General features: G+C 38.6%; 1 long non-coding RNA gene, 1 pseudogene and 2 gene segments (V, D, J or C); 3 read left to right on the top strand and 1 right to left on the bottom strand.

Annotated features, from left to right (window-relative positions):
- Nucleotides 1–889: 889 nt before the first annotated feature.
- Nucleotides 890–1,808, bottom strand: LOC107144038 (annotated as a pseudogene).
- On the top strand, nt 1,788–3,961 carry LOC107148358. The segment is given in 2 exon segments: nt 1,788–2,209; nt 2,337–3,961. Coding segments are annotated over 2 exon segments (405 nt in total).
- A 4,771-nt stretch (nt 3,962–8,732) lies between these two features.
- LOC125615279 lies at nt 8,733–9,578 on the top strand. The segment is given in 2 exon segments: nt 8,733–8,894; nt 9,021–9,578. Coding segments are annotated over 2 exon segments (471 nt in total).
- Nucleotides 9,579–16,248: 6,670 nt separating this feature from the next.
- LOC125615286 lies at nt 16,249–16,857 on the top strand. The gene is made up of 2 exons (XR_007345867.1): nt 16,249–16,429; nt 16,574–16,857. It is a non-coding gene; the product is annotated as an uncharacterized LOC125615286 (long non-coding RNA).
- The last annotated feature ends 2,004 nt before the right edge of the window (nt 16,858–18,861 follow it).

Below are 18,861 nucleotides of genomic sequence, written 5' to 3'. Positions count from 1 at the left end.
GATGGGGTAGAGAGAGAAGATGGGAGGGGGGGAAGGGGGGATAGTAGAGGATAGGAAAGGTAGCAGAATACAACAGTTACTAATAGGGCATTATGTAAAAATGTGGATGTGTAACCGATGTGATTCTGCAATCTGTATTTGGGGTAAAACTGGGAGTTCATAACCAACTTGAATCTAATGTATGAAATATGATATGTCAAGAGCTTTGTAATGTTTTGAACAACCAATAAAAAAAAATAAAAAATAAAAAACATCTTCCTTTTAGTTCAGTGTCTCCATAATTATGCATAATATACCAGTCTCTTCTGGCCATTGACAAGGGAACAGGGCTCTCACTTTCTCTACTTAAAAATGTGGTACTTGAGTGATTTTCTCATAGCCTTAAGAAACATCAGACTTGTTGACCTGAAACCAAGGAGGCTATCACTCTTTCTACTTGACAAGGAAAATTATAACCTTTGTTAATTTGCATTGCTGATACGCTCAAAATGTTATCTAGAATGATTCTTAGCGAGTCACTCATCTAATTTAGCCTTTTTCCTTCAGCAACAAATAAAGAAATAATCTCTTTTCCTCACTTTCATGCTCACTTTCAGCAACAAGGGCCATTCTCACCTCAGGCCAAGGCTACTGATCTTGATCCCTCTCTCTGATTAATGGTTTTGCAAAAATAATATGAAATATCTCATCAATATTCTAGAATCTAGAATAGTGTTTTCCTGTGACTAATTTTTCAGTTAGGCAAATTATGGTTCCTTCTGTTTTTCCAAAATCACCTTTTGTTTGTTTGTTTTAATGATTTAAATCATTAAATTTAAATCATTAAATTTAAAAGTAGGAGGAATGATAGAGGTTCCTTTATCAATCCAGGGGCCTCCATAATGTTGGTTTGTTGTTACCAAACACTCTAGCAAGAAGCATTATGGATTTGGTAAAATAATGACAATGTTAAGTCTCTCTGCTAGAGCAACAAAGTGAGCTTCAATCTCTGTTCAATTCAGAATCACAAATTTAGAATTTTCAAATATAACTACTCCAACTTCTATTTCTGAAGGTTTAAAATCAATGAATAGAACAGTAGACAGGCATGAAATTGCAGTTTCCACTATCTGTTCAAATGTTCAATCAAATTTCCTCTTCACTTTTTTCCATGAAGCTGGTTGACCCTGTCTGTTTAACTCCTGCTGCAGTGGCTTGAAACCAATAGTGGTAACCTGTAGGACCACACTTGTACACCTGAGGTCCTTATTCTTTGTTTATACCGATTATAATCATATAACAACCACACCAGTCTCTTGTCCGCATTCTCTGTGTAGATTTGAAAAGATAAGCAAGTCTTTTACACAGTATATCCATAGCAATCCCATATCCACATATGCATTTCCAACTACAAGCCTCAGAGCATGCCCTCTATACCTGGGATCTGCTGTAGGCTGTCCTCCAGTCATCATTCAGCCAGTGTTTTCAGTCACCTTGATTGAGTCCAATAATTTGTCAGGTACTTTCTTCTGTGTGACAATTATTACATGGTCTTTCCCTATTCATGTAAGCCACCCTGAATGATAGCTTAAAAGCATATTCCAATTGCTAAGACCAGCCCTCCAGTGAAAAAAGGCTAAGTTGGTCAAAACGGACACTGCAACTGTCAGACACTTGGTGAAGCCACTACTTCAAACCAGCTCTGGGCTCCATTTATTCTCTCCTATTTTAATTTTTATGTACTGTAAGATTAAGTCCCATGTGCTGCAGAAGGTGACATCATCACAGATTCTGAAAGGGACACGCACATTCCCTCGAAGTTGGCACATCACATCTTGACATGGGAAGGGCACAGCTTGTCTAGATCCCCGTCCCGCCTCTGGCCTCCAGAGGGCGATGTTGCACAAGGAGGCGTCAGTTCTCACTGAACATCCTCTTCAGCCGCGGAGCCCCTCCTCCCTGCCCCTGGCTGATGCTTCCTCACTGATGTAGTTAAGGGACCTGTCGCTAAAACAGGGGACCAGAGAGCATCCACACTGCTTAAAGGAAAGCCTCTTTCTAACCGTTTCTGAAACTTGTCCAAGCAAGGGACTCGTGCAGTGCCCCCTCTCCACTCAGTGTCCCAGAGGCTCAGCCACCGCGACCTTCCCACCCGCGGATCCCTGTAGCTTTCCCCCACCAGCCATGCTCCTGCTGCTCGTGCCGATGCTCGCGATGGGTTTCACCCTGAGTGAGTACATGCTGTTCCCTCTCCCCTCCCACCAAAGAGCCCCTGTTTTGATTAGAACTGGAGAGAGATGGGTCTTCTCCACAGCCAGGTCTGCGCTGCTTTTCCTTACTCAGCATCAATGTTGCAGGAGGAAGCGGAGCCCAGTCAGTGACCCAGCCTGACCGCCACGTCCTGGTCTCTGAAGGAGCCCCTCTGCAGCTGAGGTGCAGCTACTCATCTTCTGTATCACCCTATCTCTTCTGGTACCAGCAACGCCCCAGCCAAGGCCTCCAGCTCCTCCTGAAGTACGCGTCAGAGGCTACCCTGGTGACAGGCATCAATGGTTTCCAGGCTGAACTTAGGAAGAATGAAACTTCCTTCCACCTGAGGAAGCCCTCAGCCCATTGGAGCGACTCAGCTGAGTACTTATGTGCTTTGAGTGACACAGTGCCTGGGGCTGCAGGGGGAGCTGAGCATAAACCTCCTGACACAGGGGACTTTCTGTGACACACAGGCTCAAGCTGGGGAGTTTCAATTTCTGTGCAGCCCAAGATGGCAGGGTGGACTGAGCCTCTGAGAGTGTTTGTCACCTGAATAGTTGCCTCCATGTCTGTGTTCTGTCACCTTTAGACTGGCTGTGTCCCAGATGAAAGTCTTATGATGATTTTTTTAGGAGGGACCTCTGTCCCCCACAACTTCATGCCCCAACTCCCACCCCACACCTACACTCTGAAGAACACACATCATATCTATAAGGGCTAAGAACACACATCATATCTATAAGGGCTCTGAAGTTAAAAAAGAAACATCACCTTTATTTTAAAAACTCATTTCTAGCATCCACTATGATGATTAGCATTGCCTCAGGTGTTGATCAATACATGGATACTTGTTTGTGTTAGTAGGCAAGCTGTGCAGCCTAGATTCTCATTTACGACAACCTTTAGGGTATAGATTCTCAATCAGTGCACTATAGACTCTAAATCTAGATTGGAAGCTTAACTTCTTGCACATACATAATATCTCACTGTGTGATATTGACATTTTAAAGTAATTTAGACAAATATCTATATTTCTCATTTTGTATTACAGAACCAATTATCAAATTAAACATAATTTTGATGAGATAGGAAAACTAAAAGCCATTCAGTTGTAATCTGTTTTGAAATAGTTAGTCCAGTGATTTTCATATGAAAAATTTGAGACAATTATCCCATAAAAGGAAATCAAATAAAAGAGACTAAAGTAGTGAAAAACCCTTAGTTATTCCCTTGTAAGAAGTTATTCCAATTCATGGTATAATATAAAAGTAAACACTTGAAAAACATTTTTATTCTTTCAAAGCACATTAACAACATTAATAGGAAGATAGACCTTCACTACCAAAGTTCACAGTATCAGACATTACATCAGTTCTCACAGGGATATCAAATGCAAGAAACCATTTTTATTTACTCTGAGACAATTATATAAAAATCCAACATGTTTAAGAAATCGATATAATACACTTATGATTTCAAATTGCTTTTGTGTTTTAGTTCAAATGGTAGGATTAAAAAATGTAAGATTATGAAAAGTCTACACATGCAGAAGTTAAGATTTTTTATCTCAGCATTTCATAATTTATGAAATTACTGACAGAAATTATGAATCATTTCATTTCTTAAAAATATATGCAACTGCTGGACATGGTAATGCACACCTGTAATCCCTGTGGCTTGGGAGGCTCAGGCAGGAGGATCTCAAGTTCAAAGTCAGCCTCAGCAACTTAGCAGGGCCCTGAGCAACTTAACAAGACCCTGTCTCAAAAAAAATAAATAAAAATAAAAGAAATTTAAAAATGGGCTGGGATGTGGATCAATGGTTAAGAGAGCCTGGGTTCAATTGATGGTCCCAAAATAAATAATAAGTAGATAAGTAAAATGTACAATAACCTAAATCTACTTTTTAAAATGTGATTGAATTAGTTCAGATTTTTTAATCACTGTTACCAAAATATCTGCCATGAGCAACTTAGGAGAGGAAAGATTTATTGTGTCTCATCATTTCAGAGGATTCAGCCCACAGTCAACTGACTCCATTGCTCTAGGCTTGAAGTCAGGGCAGAGCATCCTGGTGGAAGGACATGGCAGAGCAAGGTAACTCAGCTCATTGAAACCAGGGAGTGGAGGCAGGGGAACTGGAGAGAAGAAAAACCCTTCTAGGGTATGCCCCCTGACCCACCCCTGCAACTAGGTCCTGCATCCTACAGTTCCCTTCACTTCCCATAGTTCATTCAGCCATGATTGATTACTCCTTTGATGACTCAATCATTTTCTAAAAGCTCCACCTCTCCTTGCATGAGACTTTGGGGGACATAACCATAACAGAGGAAGTGGGATTCTTGCCTTATTATAATTGTATCTCTAGAGCCATTAAAGTATGCATTTTCCAATCATGCATGTTCCAGCTACTTGGGAAGCTGAGATAAGAGGATTGCATGAGACTGGCCTGGGCTATACAGTGAGACCCCCCCAACTTGTAAAAATGCCATTAATTGAACAAAAGAGGGTTAAGGTCTGTATTAAAAGATATTATTCAGACTGGGCCTCCTCCTCTCCTATTGCATCAAAGACTCAAGTTCCCCCTTTGGTGTCTTTGGCTGCAGATATACTCGAGTTTCCTCTAAGTGTGTCACTTCTTCCAGCTTTACATTGTACCCATTTTTATTTTAGTTTAGAGTTTTTCTGACAGAACATTTGTCCCTTCATTATGTCTTTTATGATTGTTTATTTCACTCAGATTTACATTTTTCAGGGACATGATTTTTTTTAACTGTGGAAAGAACACTTAACATAGGTCTACTATATTTCAGCAAAATTGTAAGCCTACAATTCAGTATCATTATATAGAGGCACATACAGCAGATCTCTAGAAATTTCTCATTGTGTGTAATTGAAACTTGGTATTCATAGACCAGTATCTCCCCATTCACACTCCCCTTATCCCCTGACAACCACTAGGTCTATTCTCTGCTTCTATGAATATCATATCCAAGAATTAGACATTGCCAAGGCCAATGGCAAGAACTTTTGCTGTGTTTTTTTCCTAGAAGTCTTACATTTTTTAAGTCTTACATTTAAGTCTTAAGCCATTTTGAGTTGACTTTTGAGTATGGTAAAAGCTGAAGGTCCAATATCATTCATTTGCAAGTGGATGATCCAGTTTTCCCAAGACAATTTGCTGAAGAGACTTTCCTTTCCTGTTGCATATTCTTGATGCCTTTGATAAAGATCAGTTGAGGGTATATGCAGGGGTTATTTCTGAGCTGTCTGTTCTGGTCCATTGGTTTATATGTCTGTCTTAATGACAGTACTATTTTTTTTTAAATATTACAGCTTTGTAATATGTTCTGAAACCAGGAGGTATGAGACCTTCAGCTTTATTCTTTCTCCTTGTTATTCTTGGTCCTTTGTCATTCCATATGATTTTTCTTTTTGGTTCTGGGGATTGGACCCAGGGGCATATAACCACTGAGCCACCTCTGCAGCCCTTTTTAAATATTTTATTTAGAGACAGGTTCTTGCTGAATTGCTTAGAGCCTCACAAAGTTGCTGAGGCTATATTTGAACTTGCCATGTTCAAAGATTACAGGCATGTGCCACTGCATCCAGCTTTTCATATGATTCTTAAGAATTAGATATTATTTTTTATTTATGTGAAAATTTTGATAGTGATTACATTGACTCTATAAATTTCTTTGGCATTTATGGATATTTTTAACAATGAAAAACTTCCAAACCATTAACATCAGATATCTTTTCATGTACTTGTATCTTCTTTAATTTCTTTCATCACTGTTTTGTAGTTTTCAGTGTGCAAGTCTTTTATCTCTTCAGATTTATTTGTAAATATTTCATTTTAATTTTTGAAGGTATTGGAAATAGGACTGTTTTTTAATTTCATTTTGGATAATTAATTGTTAGTATAAAGAAATGTAACTGAGTTTTGTGTATTGATTTTGTTTCCCACAAGTTAACAAATTTGACTATTTCAACAGTTTAAGGGCTTTAAAGGGATTATTTTACAAAGAAAATCATGTCATCTGCAAACAGATATAATTTAATTTCCTTTCTAACTTGGATTTTATTTATTTATTTATCTATTTATTTATTTATTTTTGCCTAAATGCTCCAAGGAGATCTTCCAGCACTGTGTTGAATAAGCGTGATGAGACTAAGGGTTCTTACCTTGTTTCTTATCTTAGAGGAGAAGCTTTCAGCTTTTCACATAAGTGTGATATTAGCTGTGGCTTTTCATATATGACCTTTATCATGCTGAGGTTTCCTGAATCTTGGTGAAAATTTGGTTGAGAGTTAGTAGCAGTTAGGTGAGTTCCTGAAGTGTCACATACCAGAACAGGGGGAATTTCTCATATTCATCTGCAAGGAAGGTCTGTAATTGAGATGGCCTAAATAGTGATGACTGTCCTAGCAGAACTGAGAACAGGAATCAGTGAGGGCCATGGTAAAGCTGGAATCCCCAGTAAAAACATTGACACTAGCTTTTTACACCTTTGAATTTTTAACTAAAAATCTAATATATGAGTCCTATTCTGGCTCCAAAACTATTCCAGTGATTTCTATGTTCTCTCATACCTCTTCTGAGATTAGAAAAACAGGACAAAGAAGATGAGAAGAAATGAGAGAAAACAATTAAAATATTGAGGGACAGGAGAAAAAAAGAAAAAGAAAGGGAGATAAAAAAGAGGACACACTTAATTGATTTGAAATGTGGTCTGTGCCTCACAACTCAAAAGAGTTTCAGTGCTGTAAGTTAAAATTCCTGGAGACTCATCACACCACAATGTGAAAATATTTAACACTACTGAATTGTATACCTAAAAATGGCTAATGGTAAATTTAATGTTGTGAGTTTTTACTACAAAAACACACAAACCAACCAACCTGTGGTCATTACTTCAAGTCAATAGAGAAGAAAGGACCTGCAAAATGAATGGGGAATGTATTGGACAGGGGAAGAAGGAAGATGGAAATGAGGTCAAATTGGCCATGATATACAGGTCCTATTTCCCATTCCAGCAATCAAAGTCTCATTGGAGGCATTTTACATATCCATGAAGGTTTACAGAATTTGTCCTAGGTTTACAGAGTTCTATTTTCATTTAGTTGTACTTGCTTTTCTAGAGGACTAAACAAAGCATTCAATGAGATGTTCTTTGTGAAATCTTTCCTACAAATGAATTGTTAACCACTTTTTATGTTACATGTTCTGATTTTCTTGGCAAAGAATATTGGGCCTCTAATGATGATCTTTCTTTCAGGCTATACTGGACCCATTGAGGCACCTAATTCTCTCTGAGGGATCCTTTCCCTTTCTCTCTTCCCCTCCTGAAATTTTAGGGCACTGTGAGTGGAGGCTATCTGATGGGTGGGGGAGGAAAGCCTAAATGTTTCTGTGTCTGTGGTCAGCAGTGGTGCAGCCAGCAGAGGACTGATGTCAGCAGCTCTGTCAGCTCCTGATGAAAAACTGGAAGACAATGCCTTTGCTCCCACACTTCCTCGCATTCCTCTTTATTTAAGAACAGATGAGACCCAGTCTCTTTGTTACTTTCTTCTCAGCTATTTGGGGAGCAAAAGAAGACATTCTCTTAACATAATGTTTCCTTTGTACAGGTTCATCATCTCCTCAGCACAAGCTCTCCATGAACAGTAGTTTCCTGCCCCTCATCCTGGGATTCCCTACTGCTTGAGCCCAGATTTATATCCAATTCCCAAATGGGTTACCACACTTAAGTCTGAATGGTGGCCAGAGAAGCCCTTAGTCAAGGACAGGAACGCATGCACATTTTCAATCTACCATCTTTCTAGAATGTTCATTCAAGAATTCCTCTGTTTGTGGCCTATTTAATTTTTAACTTGTAGAACTAAAATTATAAAGGGCCATTTTCTGTGTCAGAATCAATGAAGATAGATGGAAAGTCACTTGATCTCATAATGTTTCAAAATTTAATTAAAATGCCTTTATAGAAATTTTTCATAAAATTTATTATATCTATATTTGTCCCTATGCTCTCAGAATATCTTGCTTAGAAAATCCAAGGCCATTTTAAATTTTAAAATGTTTGTCTTTTCCTTTATCTTATTTAAAAATATTAACTTTTATATCCATTTGAAATTTATTTTGTAACAGTTATTAAAGTAGGCACCCAAATTTATTGCTTAACATCTAAATGACTCTTCATTCACAATGACATGTTTTAGCAAATATAACACACTTTTCTAATTTTTATTTTAACTAGATTTCTGTAAGTATTGCTCTTTGGACTTTCTACTATGTTGCATTGATATTCTTATGTATGGCTTTCTAATGACATTCTTTTTCACTTAGTCTACATTATATTTTGTCATATTAAATAAGAAGGAACTGTTTTGAGAATTTGAAGACTTCCTGAAGTCTGAGGTTGTCTGCAGTACCGCTTTTGGTCTCTAGAGGGAGATGCTGAGCAACTTGAACTATCATAGAAAACCAGAAGGCAAACCCGGCTCGCTGAGGAGCATTTTGCAGCGCAGAGTGGTTAAACTCTCGGTGCACTGTCAGAGGGTCCGTATGGCTGAATTGTTTCCAGAACAGAACCTGCTGTGTCCTTGTGGTACGGACATGACGCCCATCCTCATCTCAGTGCTCGTGATGATACTCACATTCGGTGAGTAAAAAGGTGCTTTTCATTCTGCCGGTGAACTGTGATGTAGAATCAGTTTAAAGAATTGTTCTCCACGGTCTAATTAGTTTTGTTTTGTTTTTTTTTTCCTGATCCATAATTGGTATTCAGAAGGAATCAGAGCCCAGACAGTGACCCAGCCAGAGGACCACATCGCTGTCTTTGAAGGGGCCCTGGTGCAGGTGAAGTGCAACTACTCCTATACGGGGAGCCCTGTGCTCTTCTGGTATGTCCAGTACCCTGGACAAGGCCTCCAGGTCCTCCTGAAACACACCTCAAGCGATAGAACCAAAGGATTCACAGCTGCTCTCGACAGAGGGGAGAAGTCCTTCCACCTGCAGAAACCCTCAGCTCATTTGGAAGACTCAGCCATATACTACTGTGCTCTGAGTGGCACAGCAACTGCGCTTGCAGGGGAAGCCGAGCACAAACCCTTCAGAGTGACACAAAGTGCTTCCTGTCAGCTCTGTCTGTGGTCCCAGTGAGGCATTCTTCCTCCAGAGCTTGGCATTGAGTGTGCCTCTAAGATACAGTATCTTATCATGGATCAGTTAGCTTCCGATGGACCTCAATGATTGGTTTTAAAAAATCTCATCACCTACTCTGCTTAAATTTGGGTTTTTGAAAAAAAATGTATTTATTCTTTCTAGAAGCACCCACCAAAGAAACTTTTGAAGTAAAAATGGCATAGCACAGAAAAAAAAAAAAGCCAGAGGGACTGTCCAGGTGTAAGTGGTATAGTCTTATCTTTCTAACTCCCCTGCCACCCCAACCATCCCTCATGTGTTCTTCATTACATCCCCAGTGCAACTCCTTATTAGCTCTATGCTGGTTCATGGCTTCTGATTGCTGTTCTCTCTGTATCTAATGATCTCTTTCTTCTCTATATTTCACAGACTCCTACTTTAGCCAAGGTCTAGCCAAAGGGTAAAAATACAACACAGTAATTTGGACAAGAAAAAATTAATGTGAAAATTACTGAATAATAGAAGGAGATTAGCTATTGAAAGGGGAAAGGACTCTAAAGAATGTAGGAATTGCACATGTAAGGAGAAGCTCTCAACTCCAGGACCAAGGCAGACTCCCAAGGAAGGAACACATTGGTACAAGCACACTCTGGATCCCTCCAGCCAGAACTAAGATTCAGACCTCATTGGGAATGTGCAGCTGTAGTCTGCTAAGTGGTGGAGAAGTTTGCAAAGGTGCCAGAGAAAAACTATTGCTAAGTGGTAAAATACCTCCCAGGATCCAGTACAATTTACAAAAAGCTGGCAAAGGTGTGCTGCTATACTTGCTTCGGTGCTTATGAAGACTTGCCAAGAAACCATCTGGAGGACTGTCACACACCTGCTAGAGGGGCACATCCCTGGGAGTCCCAGGCTAGCCAAGCACTGCAGGGTGGATAAGAGAACCGGAAACACATCAGCAGCAGAGAAAAGAAGCCTCTTTTTCCTTCAGTGTCCTTCCAGCCACAGTTAAAGACAAAGCTCCTTATCATACCAGTTGGCAAAGGAGAAACAATTACAGGGTCCACATCCCATATCATAAAAAGGGAATGATGGACAAATTTAGAGCTAGGAGAAAATTAATTGGTAATTGGCCAACCTCATCCCTCTGGCTGATCTTTCATATGCACCTCTATATACACATCTGCTCATCCCAATAACAGTGTTTTGTTGTTCCACTTAACAAGCTAAAGAGGTCTCTGAACAAGTGAAAAAGGTTTTTCTTCCCCTCATTTTCCCCCCAAAATGAGGAAATCCATAGTCCCAACATTCACTATGTGAATCTCTGGCTCTAAAGTCACTTTTAAAATTCAGAAGGAGTTCTACATACAGACTACATTGTAAAGTTAGTTACCAGTTATCGGCATAAAAAATAATTATGCTGGGGGAAAAGAAAGAAAGGAGGAGGATAGAGGAAAAGGAGAAGAAATATATACAAATAGGAACACATAAATACAATGAGCAAAGAGAAAATAGAAAATATACTACTATATTCCTTGATTTAAGATTTGTTTATGAGTCTGCAATTGATATAGACTATATCATTCTTTTAGTTTCTATTTTTATTCCTCTGTCATGGAATCACCAAAATCTTCTTTCTCAAAGGTCTGAGTTCTCAATGATCTGACCTTTTTATTTGTTATGGAGAAAAACCCTGTAACACCAAAAGCACAATCCATGAAAAAAAAAGAGATTAAATTGAACTCATCAAAATTAAAACCTTCAGCATCAAAATTAAAACCTTCTGTGGAAGACCCTGTTAAGAGGATGAAAGGTAACTTACTGACAAGGAGAACATTCTGTAAATCACATACATGACAGAGGCCCTGTAGCTAGAACAAATAAAGAACTCTCAAATTTAATAGTAAAAGAAAAACAAAAACAAAAACCCTCAAGTAATCCCTTAGTGTATCTGAACAATGTCAATTCCTGGTTTTCATATTGTACTACAATTCTATTTAAAAAATCTCACCATTGGAGGAAGATAGTGAAGAGGACATATGACTCTATAAATATTTTAGGAACTTCCTGTGGGTACATAATAATTCTAAAACATATTTTAAAATTGCACTGTTATTATCACCAATATTTTCAGAAATACCATGAAGAATTGGGAAAGTATCAAATCCATGTTAATAGATGTGAATTTTTTAAATATTTAAAATTCACATGAATGCTCAAAATATCATCGACAACAACCAGTCACTTGTCTGCCAAATTGTTAGCTCAAATCTTTCATTTTCAAGAAAATGTCTAGCAACTACCCAAACCTGCTAGGCTGTGCTCCTACTTTCAAGTGAAAAAAAATAGAGTTCTATGGAAAGGCAGCTTGCTGCTCCCACTGCAAACCATGCTCCAGTGCTCTTCCGAAGACCCTGTCATGCTTAAGACTTCAGAGGTGCTGCAAGCACCATCTGCTTCATCACGTAGAATAGTAAAAAGGTGTACACTTAAAAGAAAAGATACATCTTTTTTTTTTTCATTTCTTTATCAAGGACATACTTAAGCGAAACTTTTTTTTTTCTTTTGCAAATACATGGTGGGTCTCTTTCTGTGGCGATGCATACACGCAAGGCTATTAGCATGTTTTAGGGTCACTGATTTTACCTAAGATGACAACAGTTGTGTTTGTACCATCAGTACAAATGTCAACACAGTGAAACCCCTGAACTATATCTTAGTGTTATGATAAAAAAATTATTTTCATTATGCAGATTATCTGATACAGAAATACTCTCAGATATTTCAGTGGACCTAAGATATACAGTTTGACAAGTGCTATTCTAGCATTTTCTGTTTCAGTGGGAAATAACCTGATTCTCTACTGAAGGTAATTTTCTTTTTATTTAACTGTGAGCTTATAGGACTTTACCATTTATTTAGGGTGAATAACAATTGTGAGGCATACAAAAAGGTCTGACAAATGTCCTCTAGGATTGGAGGTGAGGAACTATCTCAGCATAGCTATGTCCTACAAACATTAATGAATTCTACATATAATGGTTATCATTCTTAACTTTTTTAGATAAGAAGGAAAAAATGTTATACTCAGAATCCATTTTTTTCAAAAATTATATTAAAGATACATTATTTGTATTTGCTTTGGTTGAATTTTTTTCTTTTTCTGGTTAATGTTATATTAAATTTAAAAGTTATTTTTCAAGTGCTGCAAACTTTAAAATTTACATCTCATTAATATTTGATCAACATTAATTGCTATTATTGTATAAAAATATACATTTCTCTTTGCTTTATATTTCTTTGAAAAACTTTTCAGTCTCTCTATTTTTCCTTCTTATACATTTAAATGTAGTTGGTATTATGAATAAAATCTTTCTTTTCTATTATACTGTTACAAGGTCATTGTTGAGCAACCATTTAATGAATATATATGAGTAATCATAATCTTTTGTCATAACTTTTTATCTCCACTCCTGGGGATGAACCCAGGGCCTTGTGGATGCTAAGAAGTCATTGTACCCCTAAGCTCCGTCCCCACCCCTTCCTTTAAGTGTCACTTGTTTTTTTTTATTATTTGTCATAATATTTATCGATGGTTTTCAATAAATATGCCTTATCTTGTAACAAGACTAGATACTTAATTTTTAATTTCTTGAAACTATGTTGAGAAAAATATTTTGAAATTGGTTATTTTTTGTTATCTTGAGAAGCATATGGATTTTTTTAACTTGATGTGTTATATCAATGAATATTTTATATTGATTCATACTTGGGTTCCTAGAAGAAACACTAGGTACTAATTACCTTTTATTCTTTCTTCACTTATTCATTTGTGAATGAGAATTTGTTCTCATGTTTCAGTACTCAAAGGTACAATAAAATTTCTCACCTCACAGTTCTCCTTTCCAGAGTCTGGATCCTTTTGGCATGTATAGCTGAATACATACCACTTTTAAGATAACTAGAAGCCTGCCCTCTTGTAGTTGACATTAGACAAGTCTCAGGATTTCTTAGAGTCAGGGGACATCTTTTGATCATTATTCTATATTTCCTGGAAAAGTTTTTCAAGTTTTCAACTATCTAGCAGAAAGCAGGAAGATTAAAATTTCAACATTTAAGATAACATCAGGTCCTTGCTCAAAAGACTCCAATTTTTCTTAGCTTTATGCTAACAAACATGAATTTGTGTTGGCTGTGAGCCGACCCAGACCTTCCTGCAGGCTTTTCTCTTGGCACTCTCTGGTCCACACATCCTCCAGCCAAGACTCTCTTCCTTGTTCTCCTTCACTTTTTCTCCTTCTCCTCCCCTGTGCTGGGGATTGAACCCAGGGCCTCAATTTATGCCAGGCAATTACTCTACCACTGAGCTACATCCCCCACCCAGCCTTCCTTCTTTTTTTTTCTTCCTTCTTTCCCCTCTTCCCAATCACTAACTCTTTTTCCACAAGGAATATCTTGAATTCAATACTGAAACATTTACAAAATTTTCTAGAAGATTTTTGCCAATCTTTTTACTGTTTAGCATCAGGACTCATTTTCTTGAAGCAGTACCAAGTTTTGAGGCATCAAGCCCTGCTCTAAATGGAACTTTATTATCTCATCATTAACTTTCCACAACTTTGAAAATGTAGCACTGGATTGTTATTATCCATATTTTACAATCAAGAGAAAATAAGCCCAGAGGACACATGGGCAGCTCCTGAGTGGGTGGATCTCAATTTGACCTCTATGGCAGGACGGCAAAGCTTCTCCTCTCCCTGTGCCCTCCTGTCTCCTACCATAGAAACTGAAAGTGCCAGCTACTCTTTACTATGCACTAAATTATATTTCCACAAAATTCATATGTTGAAGCCCCAAGGATGACCACTTCAGAAAGTGACTGTATTGGAGATAGGCCCTTTAAAAGATGAGTATTTTTAATGTTTATTGCAGCACAATTCACAATAGCTAAGCTATGGAGCCAACCTAGGTACCTTCAACAGATGAATGCATTAAAAAATGTGACATACATACACTCAGAATATTACTCAACCATAAGAAATAATGACTTTGTGTCATTTGTTGTTAAATGGATGGATCTGGAAACAATAATTCTAAGTGAAATAAGTGAATCCCTCAAAATCAAAAGATTGAATGTTTTCTCTGATATGTGGAAGCTAAATCACAATAAGGGCAGGGAATTGAAGTTCAGTGAAATAGACAAAGAGGAATGAGGGCTAGGAAAAGGAAAGACAGTGGAATTAATCTGACATAACTATCTTATATACATATACGAATATACCACAGTGAATATCACCATTGTGGACATCCAAAAGAAATTAAATTAAAAAATAACTGTGGGTAAATGGCAGAAAGATCAATAGAGGGAAGGGAGTAGGGGTGGGAAGAGGGAAAAGGAAGGAGAGGTACTGGGGTCTGAATTGGAACAAGATATATTCCATGCTTGTATAATTGTGTCAAAATGGATTCTACTGTTATGTATAACTAAAAAGAACCAAAATAAAATAAAACCAAACTAAAATATTTTATAAAATAAAATAAAATAAAGAGGTGATTTTGTTAAAATAAGGTCCTTAGAGTGGCTCTCATCCAAAATGACCTGTATCAATGTAGGAAGGGGTGATTGATTAGGGCATAGATAGCACAGGCAGAAGGTGATTCATATGAGGACACAGTGAGAAGGTGGCCATCTGCAAGCTGAGGAGATAGTCCTCAGGAGAAACCATAGCTTTTGACACCTGGAATTTTGACTTAAATCCTCCAGAACTGTGAAAAAGTAGATTTTGTTGTTTAGGCCACCTAGTCTTTGGTACTTTGTAATGCAGCCCTAGCAAGCTGGTAATGAAGTACCTATAGGCAGACTATGGTGCAGTTAGATGTGGGCACACAACTAGGCCCCAGCAGTCAGATGCATTGTTCCCAATGTTGACTCAAGAGTTACTTATGAAAAAAGAAAGGATTTTTGAGAAGGGAGGTAATTACAACAACACAGAGGTGATAGGGCAGCAAATACTGTGGAATTTCAGCTGCTTAAGTTATCTTGCCTGAGCAGGTTGGCAGGTACCACCTGCAGAGGCTGGAGCTCAGAAGAGGAGCCCATGGATGCTAATAGGAGGACTTCCCCAGACTTTCTGTGCTGCCCTTACTTGGTAGATCTGAGTCCAGTTCCCTGACCTATTGGGGATTCCGAGGCAAACGTGGTATTCACTAATTTGTTTTTTTTTTTTTCTATTCAATTCATTCAAAGTCCATTTCTATTTCTTTTTTCTTTTTTTATTGTTTGTTCAATAAATTACAAAGCTCTTGACATATCATATTTCATACATTTGATTCAAGTGGGTTATGAACTCCCATTTTTACCCCGTATACAAATTGCAGAATCACATCGGTTACACATCCACGTTTTTACATATTGCCATACTAGTGACTGTTGTATTCTGCTATCTATTTCTAATTAGTAAAAGCTCTGACTTACAAATAGTCTCATTCCAGCAAAGAGGAAGCTTGTCCATACATTTTCAGATGTCATAATTGTAGGCAACTTAACAGTGCTTCTCAAAGATATCCATTACTTTTTGAGCTCCCACATTCTTCCTTCATTGAGTTCTTACCTAAATTCAACGTATCTGCTTTTACTGCAAGCTGGAACCAGAGTTCAACGCAGGCAGAGAATGGACTAGCTTTCCAGTTTCCTCAGGGTCAGCTCTGCACACTTCACCATCCAGACAGAGCACATTCCATCAGCAGGATGATGTTGCTACCACCAGATGGCAGTGCCTCCCACTCCTCAGATCTGATTTCAACCTTGTGTTCAAAACAAAGGATTGAGCTTGCTGCTGATGGTTTGGGTTAAAAAAAAAAGAGAGAGAGAGACTGTGGGAGGGGGAGGGACTGAAAGACCAAAATTTTTCAGTAATGGGAACTAACTCTTCTGACTGAGGGACCTGGCTGCCTTTCAGGTCCCAAAGCTGTCCCTCCTGTGATCCCAATAAGGAAGAAAGATGCAGAAACTCCTGGGAGTGTGTTTGGTGACTCTGTGGCTTCAGCTGGCCAGTGAGTGGGGTCTGGTGGAGATGGGAATAGGGAGACCCTAGTTTAGAGCCCACTTGCCAGAGAGATGAGTCTGCCTGTGATTTTGGAAATGGGATTTGAAAATTCAGTTACTAACATCTGGTCTCTTGCCTCATTTCTGCCTAGTGGTGAACAGCCAACAACAAGAAGAGAGTTCTTGGGTCCTGAGCATCCAGGAGGGACAAAATGCCACCATGAACTGCAGTTATAAAACTAGTACTAACAACCTGCAGTGGTACAGACAGGACTCAGGTAAAAGTCCTGCTCTGGTGATTTTAATACGTTCAAATGAGAAAGAAAAACACAGTGGAAGACTAACAGCCACCCTGGACACCTCCACCAAAAGAAGCGTCCTGTCCATCACGGCTTCCCAGGCTGCAGATGCTGCCACTTACTTCTGTGCTACAGATGCACAGTGATCAGCAGGCACCTGCAGCCCTGACGCAAACCCTGCCAGGGCTGCTTCCCAGAAGCCCTCTCCATGGGTGGACTTGGTGGTTTCACATCCTCCATGAAGGAGGGAAGGGAGACCGTTCAAATCCGTGGCTTTTTTTTTGAAGCATCTTGAAATAGGACAAAGGTCATGAAATATGGAATGGGAACTGCAATGCCAGGCTCAGTTCTGCCCATCCTGGCTCCATGTCCTCAGGCTCATCCTTAGTGTAGCAGTCTTCTAGCCTCATTCAAGGTGAAGGATTTAGATCACTGAGCCCAAAAGATCCTTCATGTTCTAACTCAGGAAGAAAGTAAATTCTCAACCGCGGATCCTAAAATGCTGGGCTGTAAAGGTGGGCTTCTAGGATCAAGTACATCTATTTATCTTCACTCCTACTAAAATAAACAAACACTGACTATAGTTTTCTTGACACAGATTTGACACTATTGAAAATGTGTGGAGGGAGTCAGGACATTCATATTTATGTGCATGCTTGATGAAAAAGATGCAGAGGGCAGGGGAAATGTGGAAGGAGGCTATGGTTCCCAAAAGCCTCACCTTGACCTGTCAGTATCTCCTGTGATAGAGTCACCCAGAGCACCCCTGGAGATCTGGATTATTTGGCTCAGTGCTGGCTCACTCAGGCTCTGATGAGTGATGAGTTTGTATATTTAATGAACATCATTAGCCTTATTTAAAGATTGGCAGAGCTTCTCATTACAGAAAACCCAAGGAGGAGTTTACTTTTTAACAAGAAAGTTACTTTTCTCTCATATAAAGCAGTTCTTTAAGAAGCCAGAATAGGGGGCTTTGTCATGTTATGAGGGACCCAGGGTCTTGGGGTCTTTTCAGCTCAAAATTTCTTGTCCTTCAGGTGTCACTGTGGATTTACACTCCCAAAAAACTGCTAGAGATCTTTCCACTTTTTACCCCTTTTAGGCCAAGAGAAGGAGTGTAACAAGCACACCTGCTGGGGAGGCAGTATTTTCCCAAAGCTCCACCCACCAGCCTCCACGGACTTCACTCACCAGAATCAGCACCCCTCCAAACTGCATGGGTTCCAGGATATTTTTTTTTTTAATTTGTATTGTCACCCACATCAAAATTGTTTGGAAAAAATAGGAATAAAATGGACATTAAATAGGCAACTCACAGTTCCTGTCAGTCAGCACTAACATTATTATTCTCGATGATAGTTTTTCGTTTTTATTTACTCTATTGGTTCTTTCTCTGAGTTCTGTTGAATTTATCTCCTAAAATTCTTCCAAAAGATGTCACAACCTCTACAACATAATTTTCCCCACATTCTAATTAAAAGCCTAATCCCTTGCTCCTCTGCCCCAGTGCACTTGACACACCCATCACGCCAGTGTTGACTTTTGCATTGCAATGAGAGTGATATTGTCAGAGTGACAGTTTACCCATGCCAATCACCTGGATCCTGATTTGCTGTTATTTTTTTTAAAAAAATTATTCTAATTTGTTATATATGATAGCAGAATGAATTACAATTCATATTGCACATATAGAGCACAAATTTTCATATCTCTGGTTGTATACAAAGTATATTCACATCATTCATGTCTTCATACATGTACTTAGGGTAATGATGTCCATCTCATTCCACCATCTTTTTTACCTCCTTGTCCCCTCCCTTTCCCTCCCTCCCCTTTGCCCTATCTAGCGTTCATCTAATCTTCCCATGCTCCTCCTCCCAACCTCACTATGAATCAGTCTCTTTATATCAGAGAAGACATTTGGCACTTAGTTTTTAGGGATTGGCTAACTTCACTTAACATTGTATTCTCCAACTCCATCCATTTACCTGCAAATGCCATGATTTTATTCTCTTTTATTGCTGAGTAATATTCATTGTGTATATATACCACATTTTCTTTATCCATTCATCTACTGAGGAGCATCTAGTTTGGTTCTGTAGTTAGCTATTGTGCTGAAATAAATATTGATGTGGCTGTGT

The sequence above is a fragment of the Marmota marmota genome, unplaced genomic scaffold, assembly GCF_001458135.2.
Source record: "Marmota marmota marmota unplaced genomic scaffold, marMar, whole genome shotgun sequence".
NCBI classification, from domain to species: Eukaryota; Metazoa; Chordata; class Mammalia; order Rodentia; family Sciuridae; genus Marmota; species Marmota marmota.
This window is presented reverse-complemented; position numbering and strand designations above follow the sequence as displayed.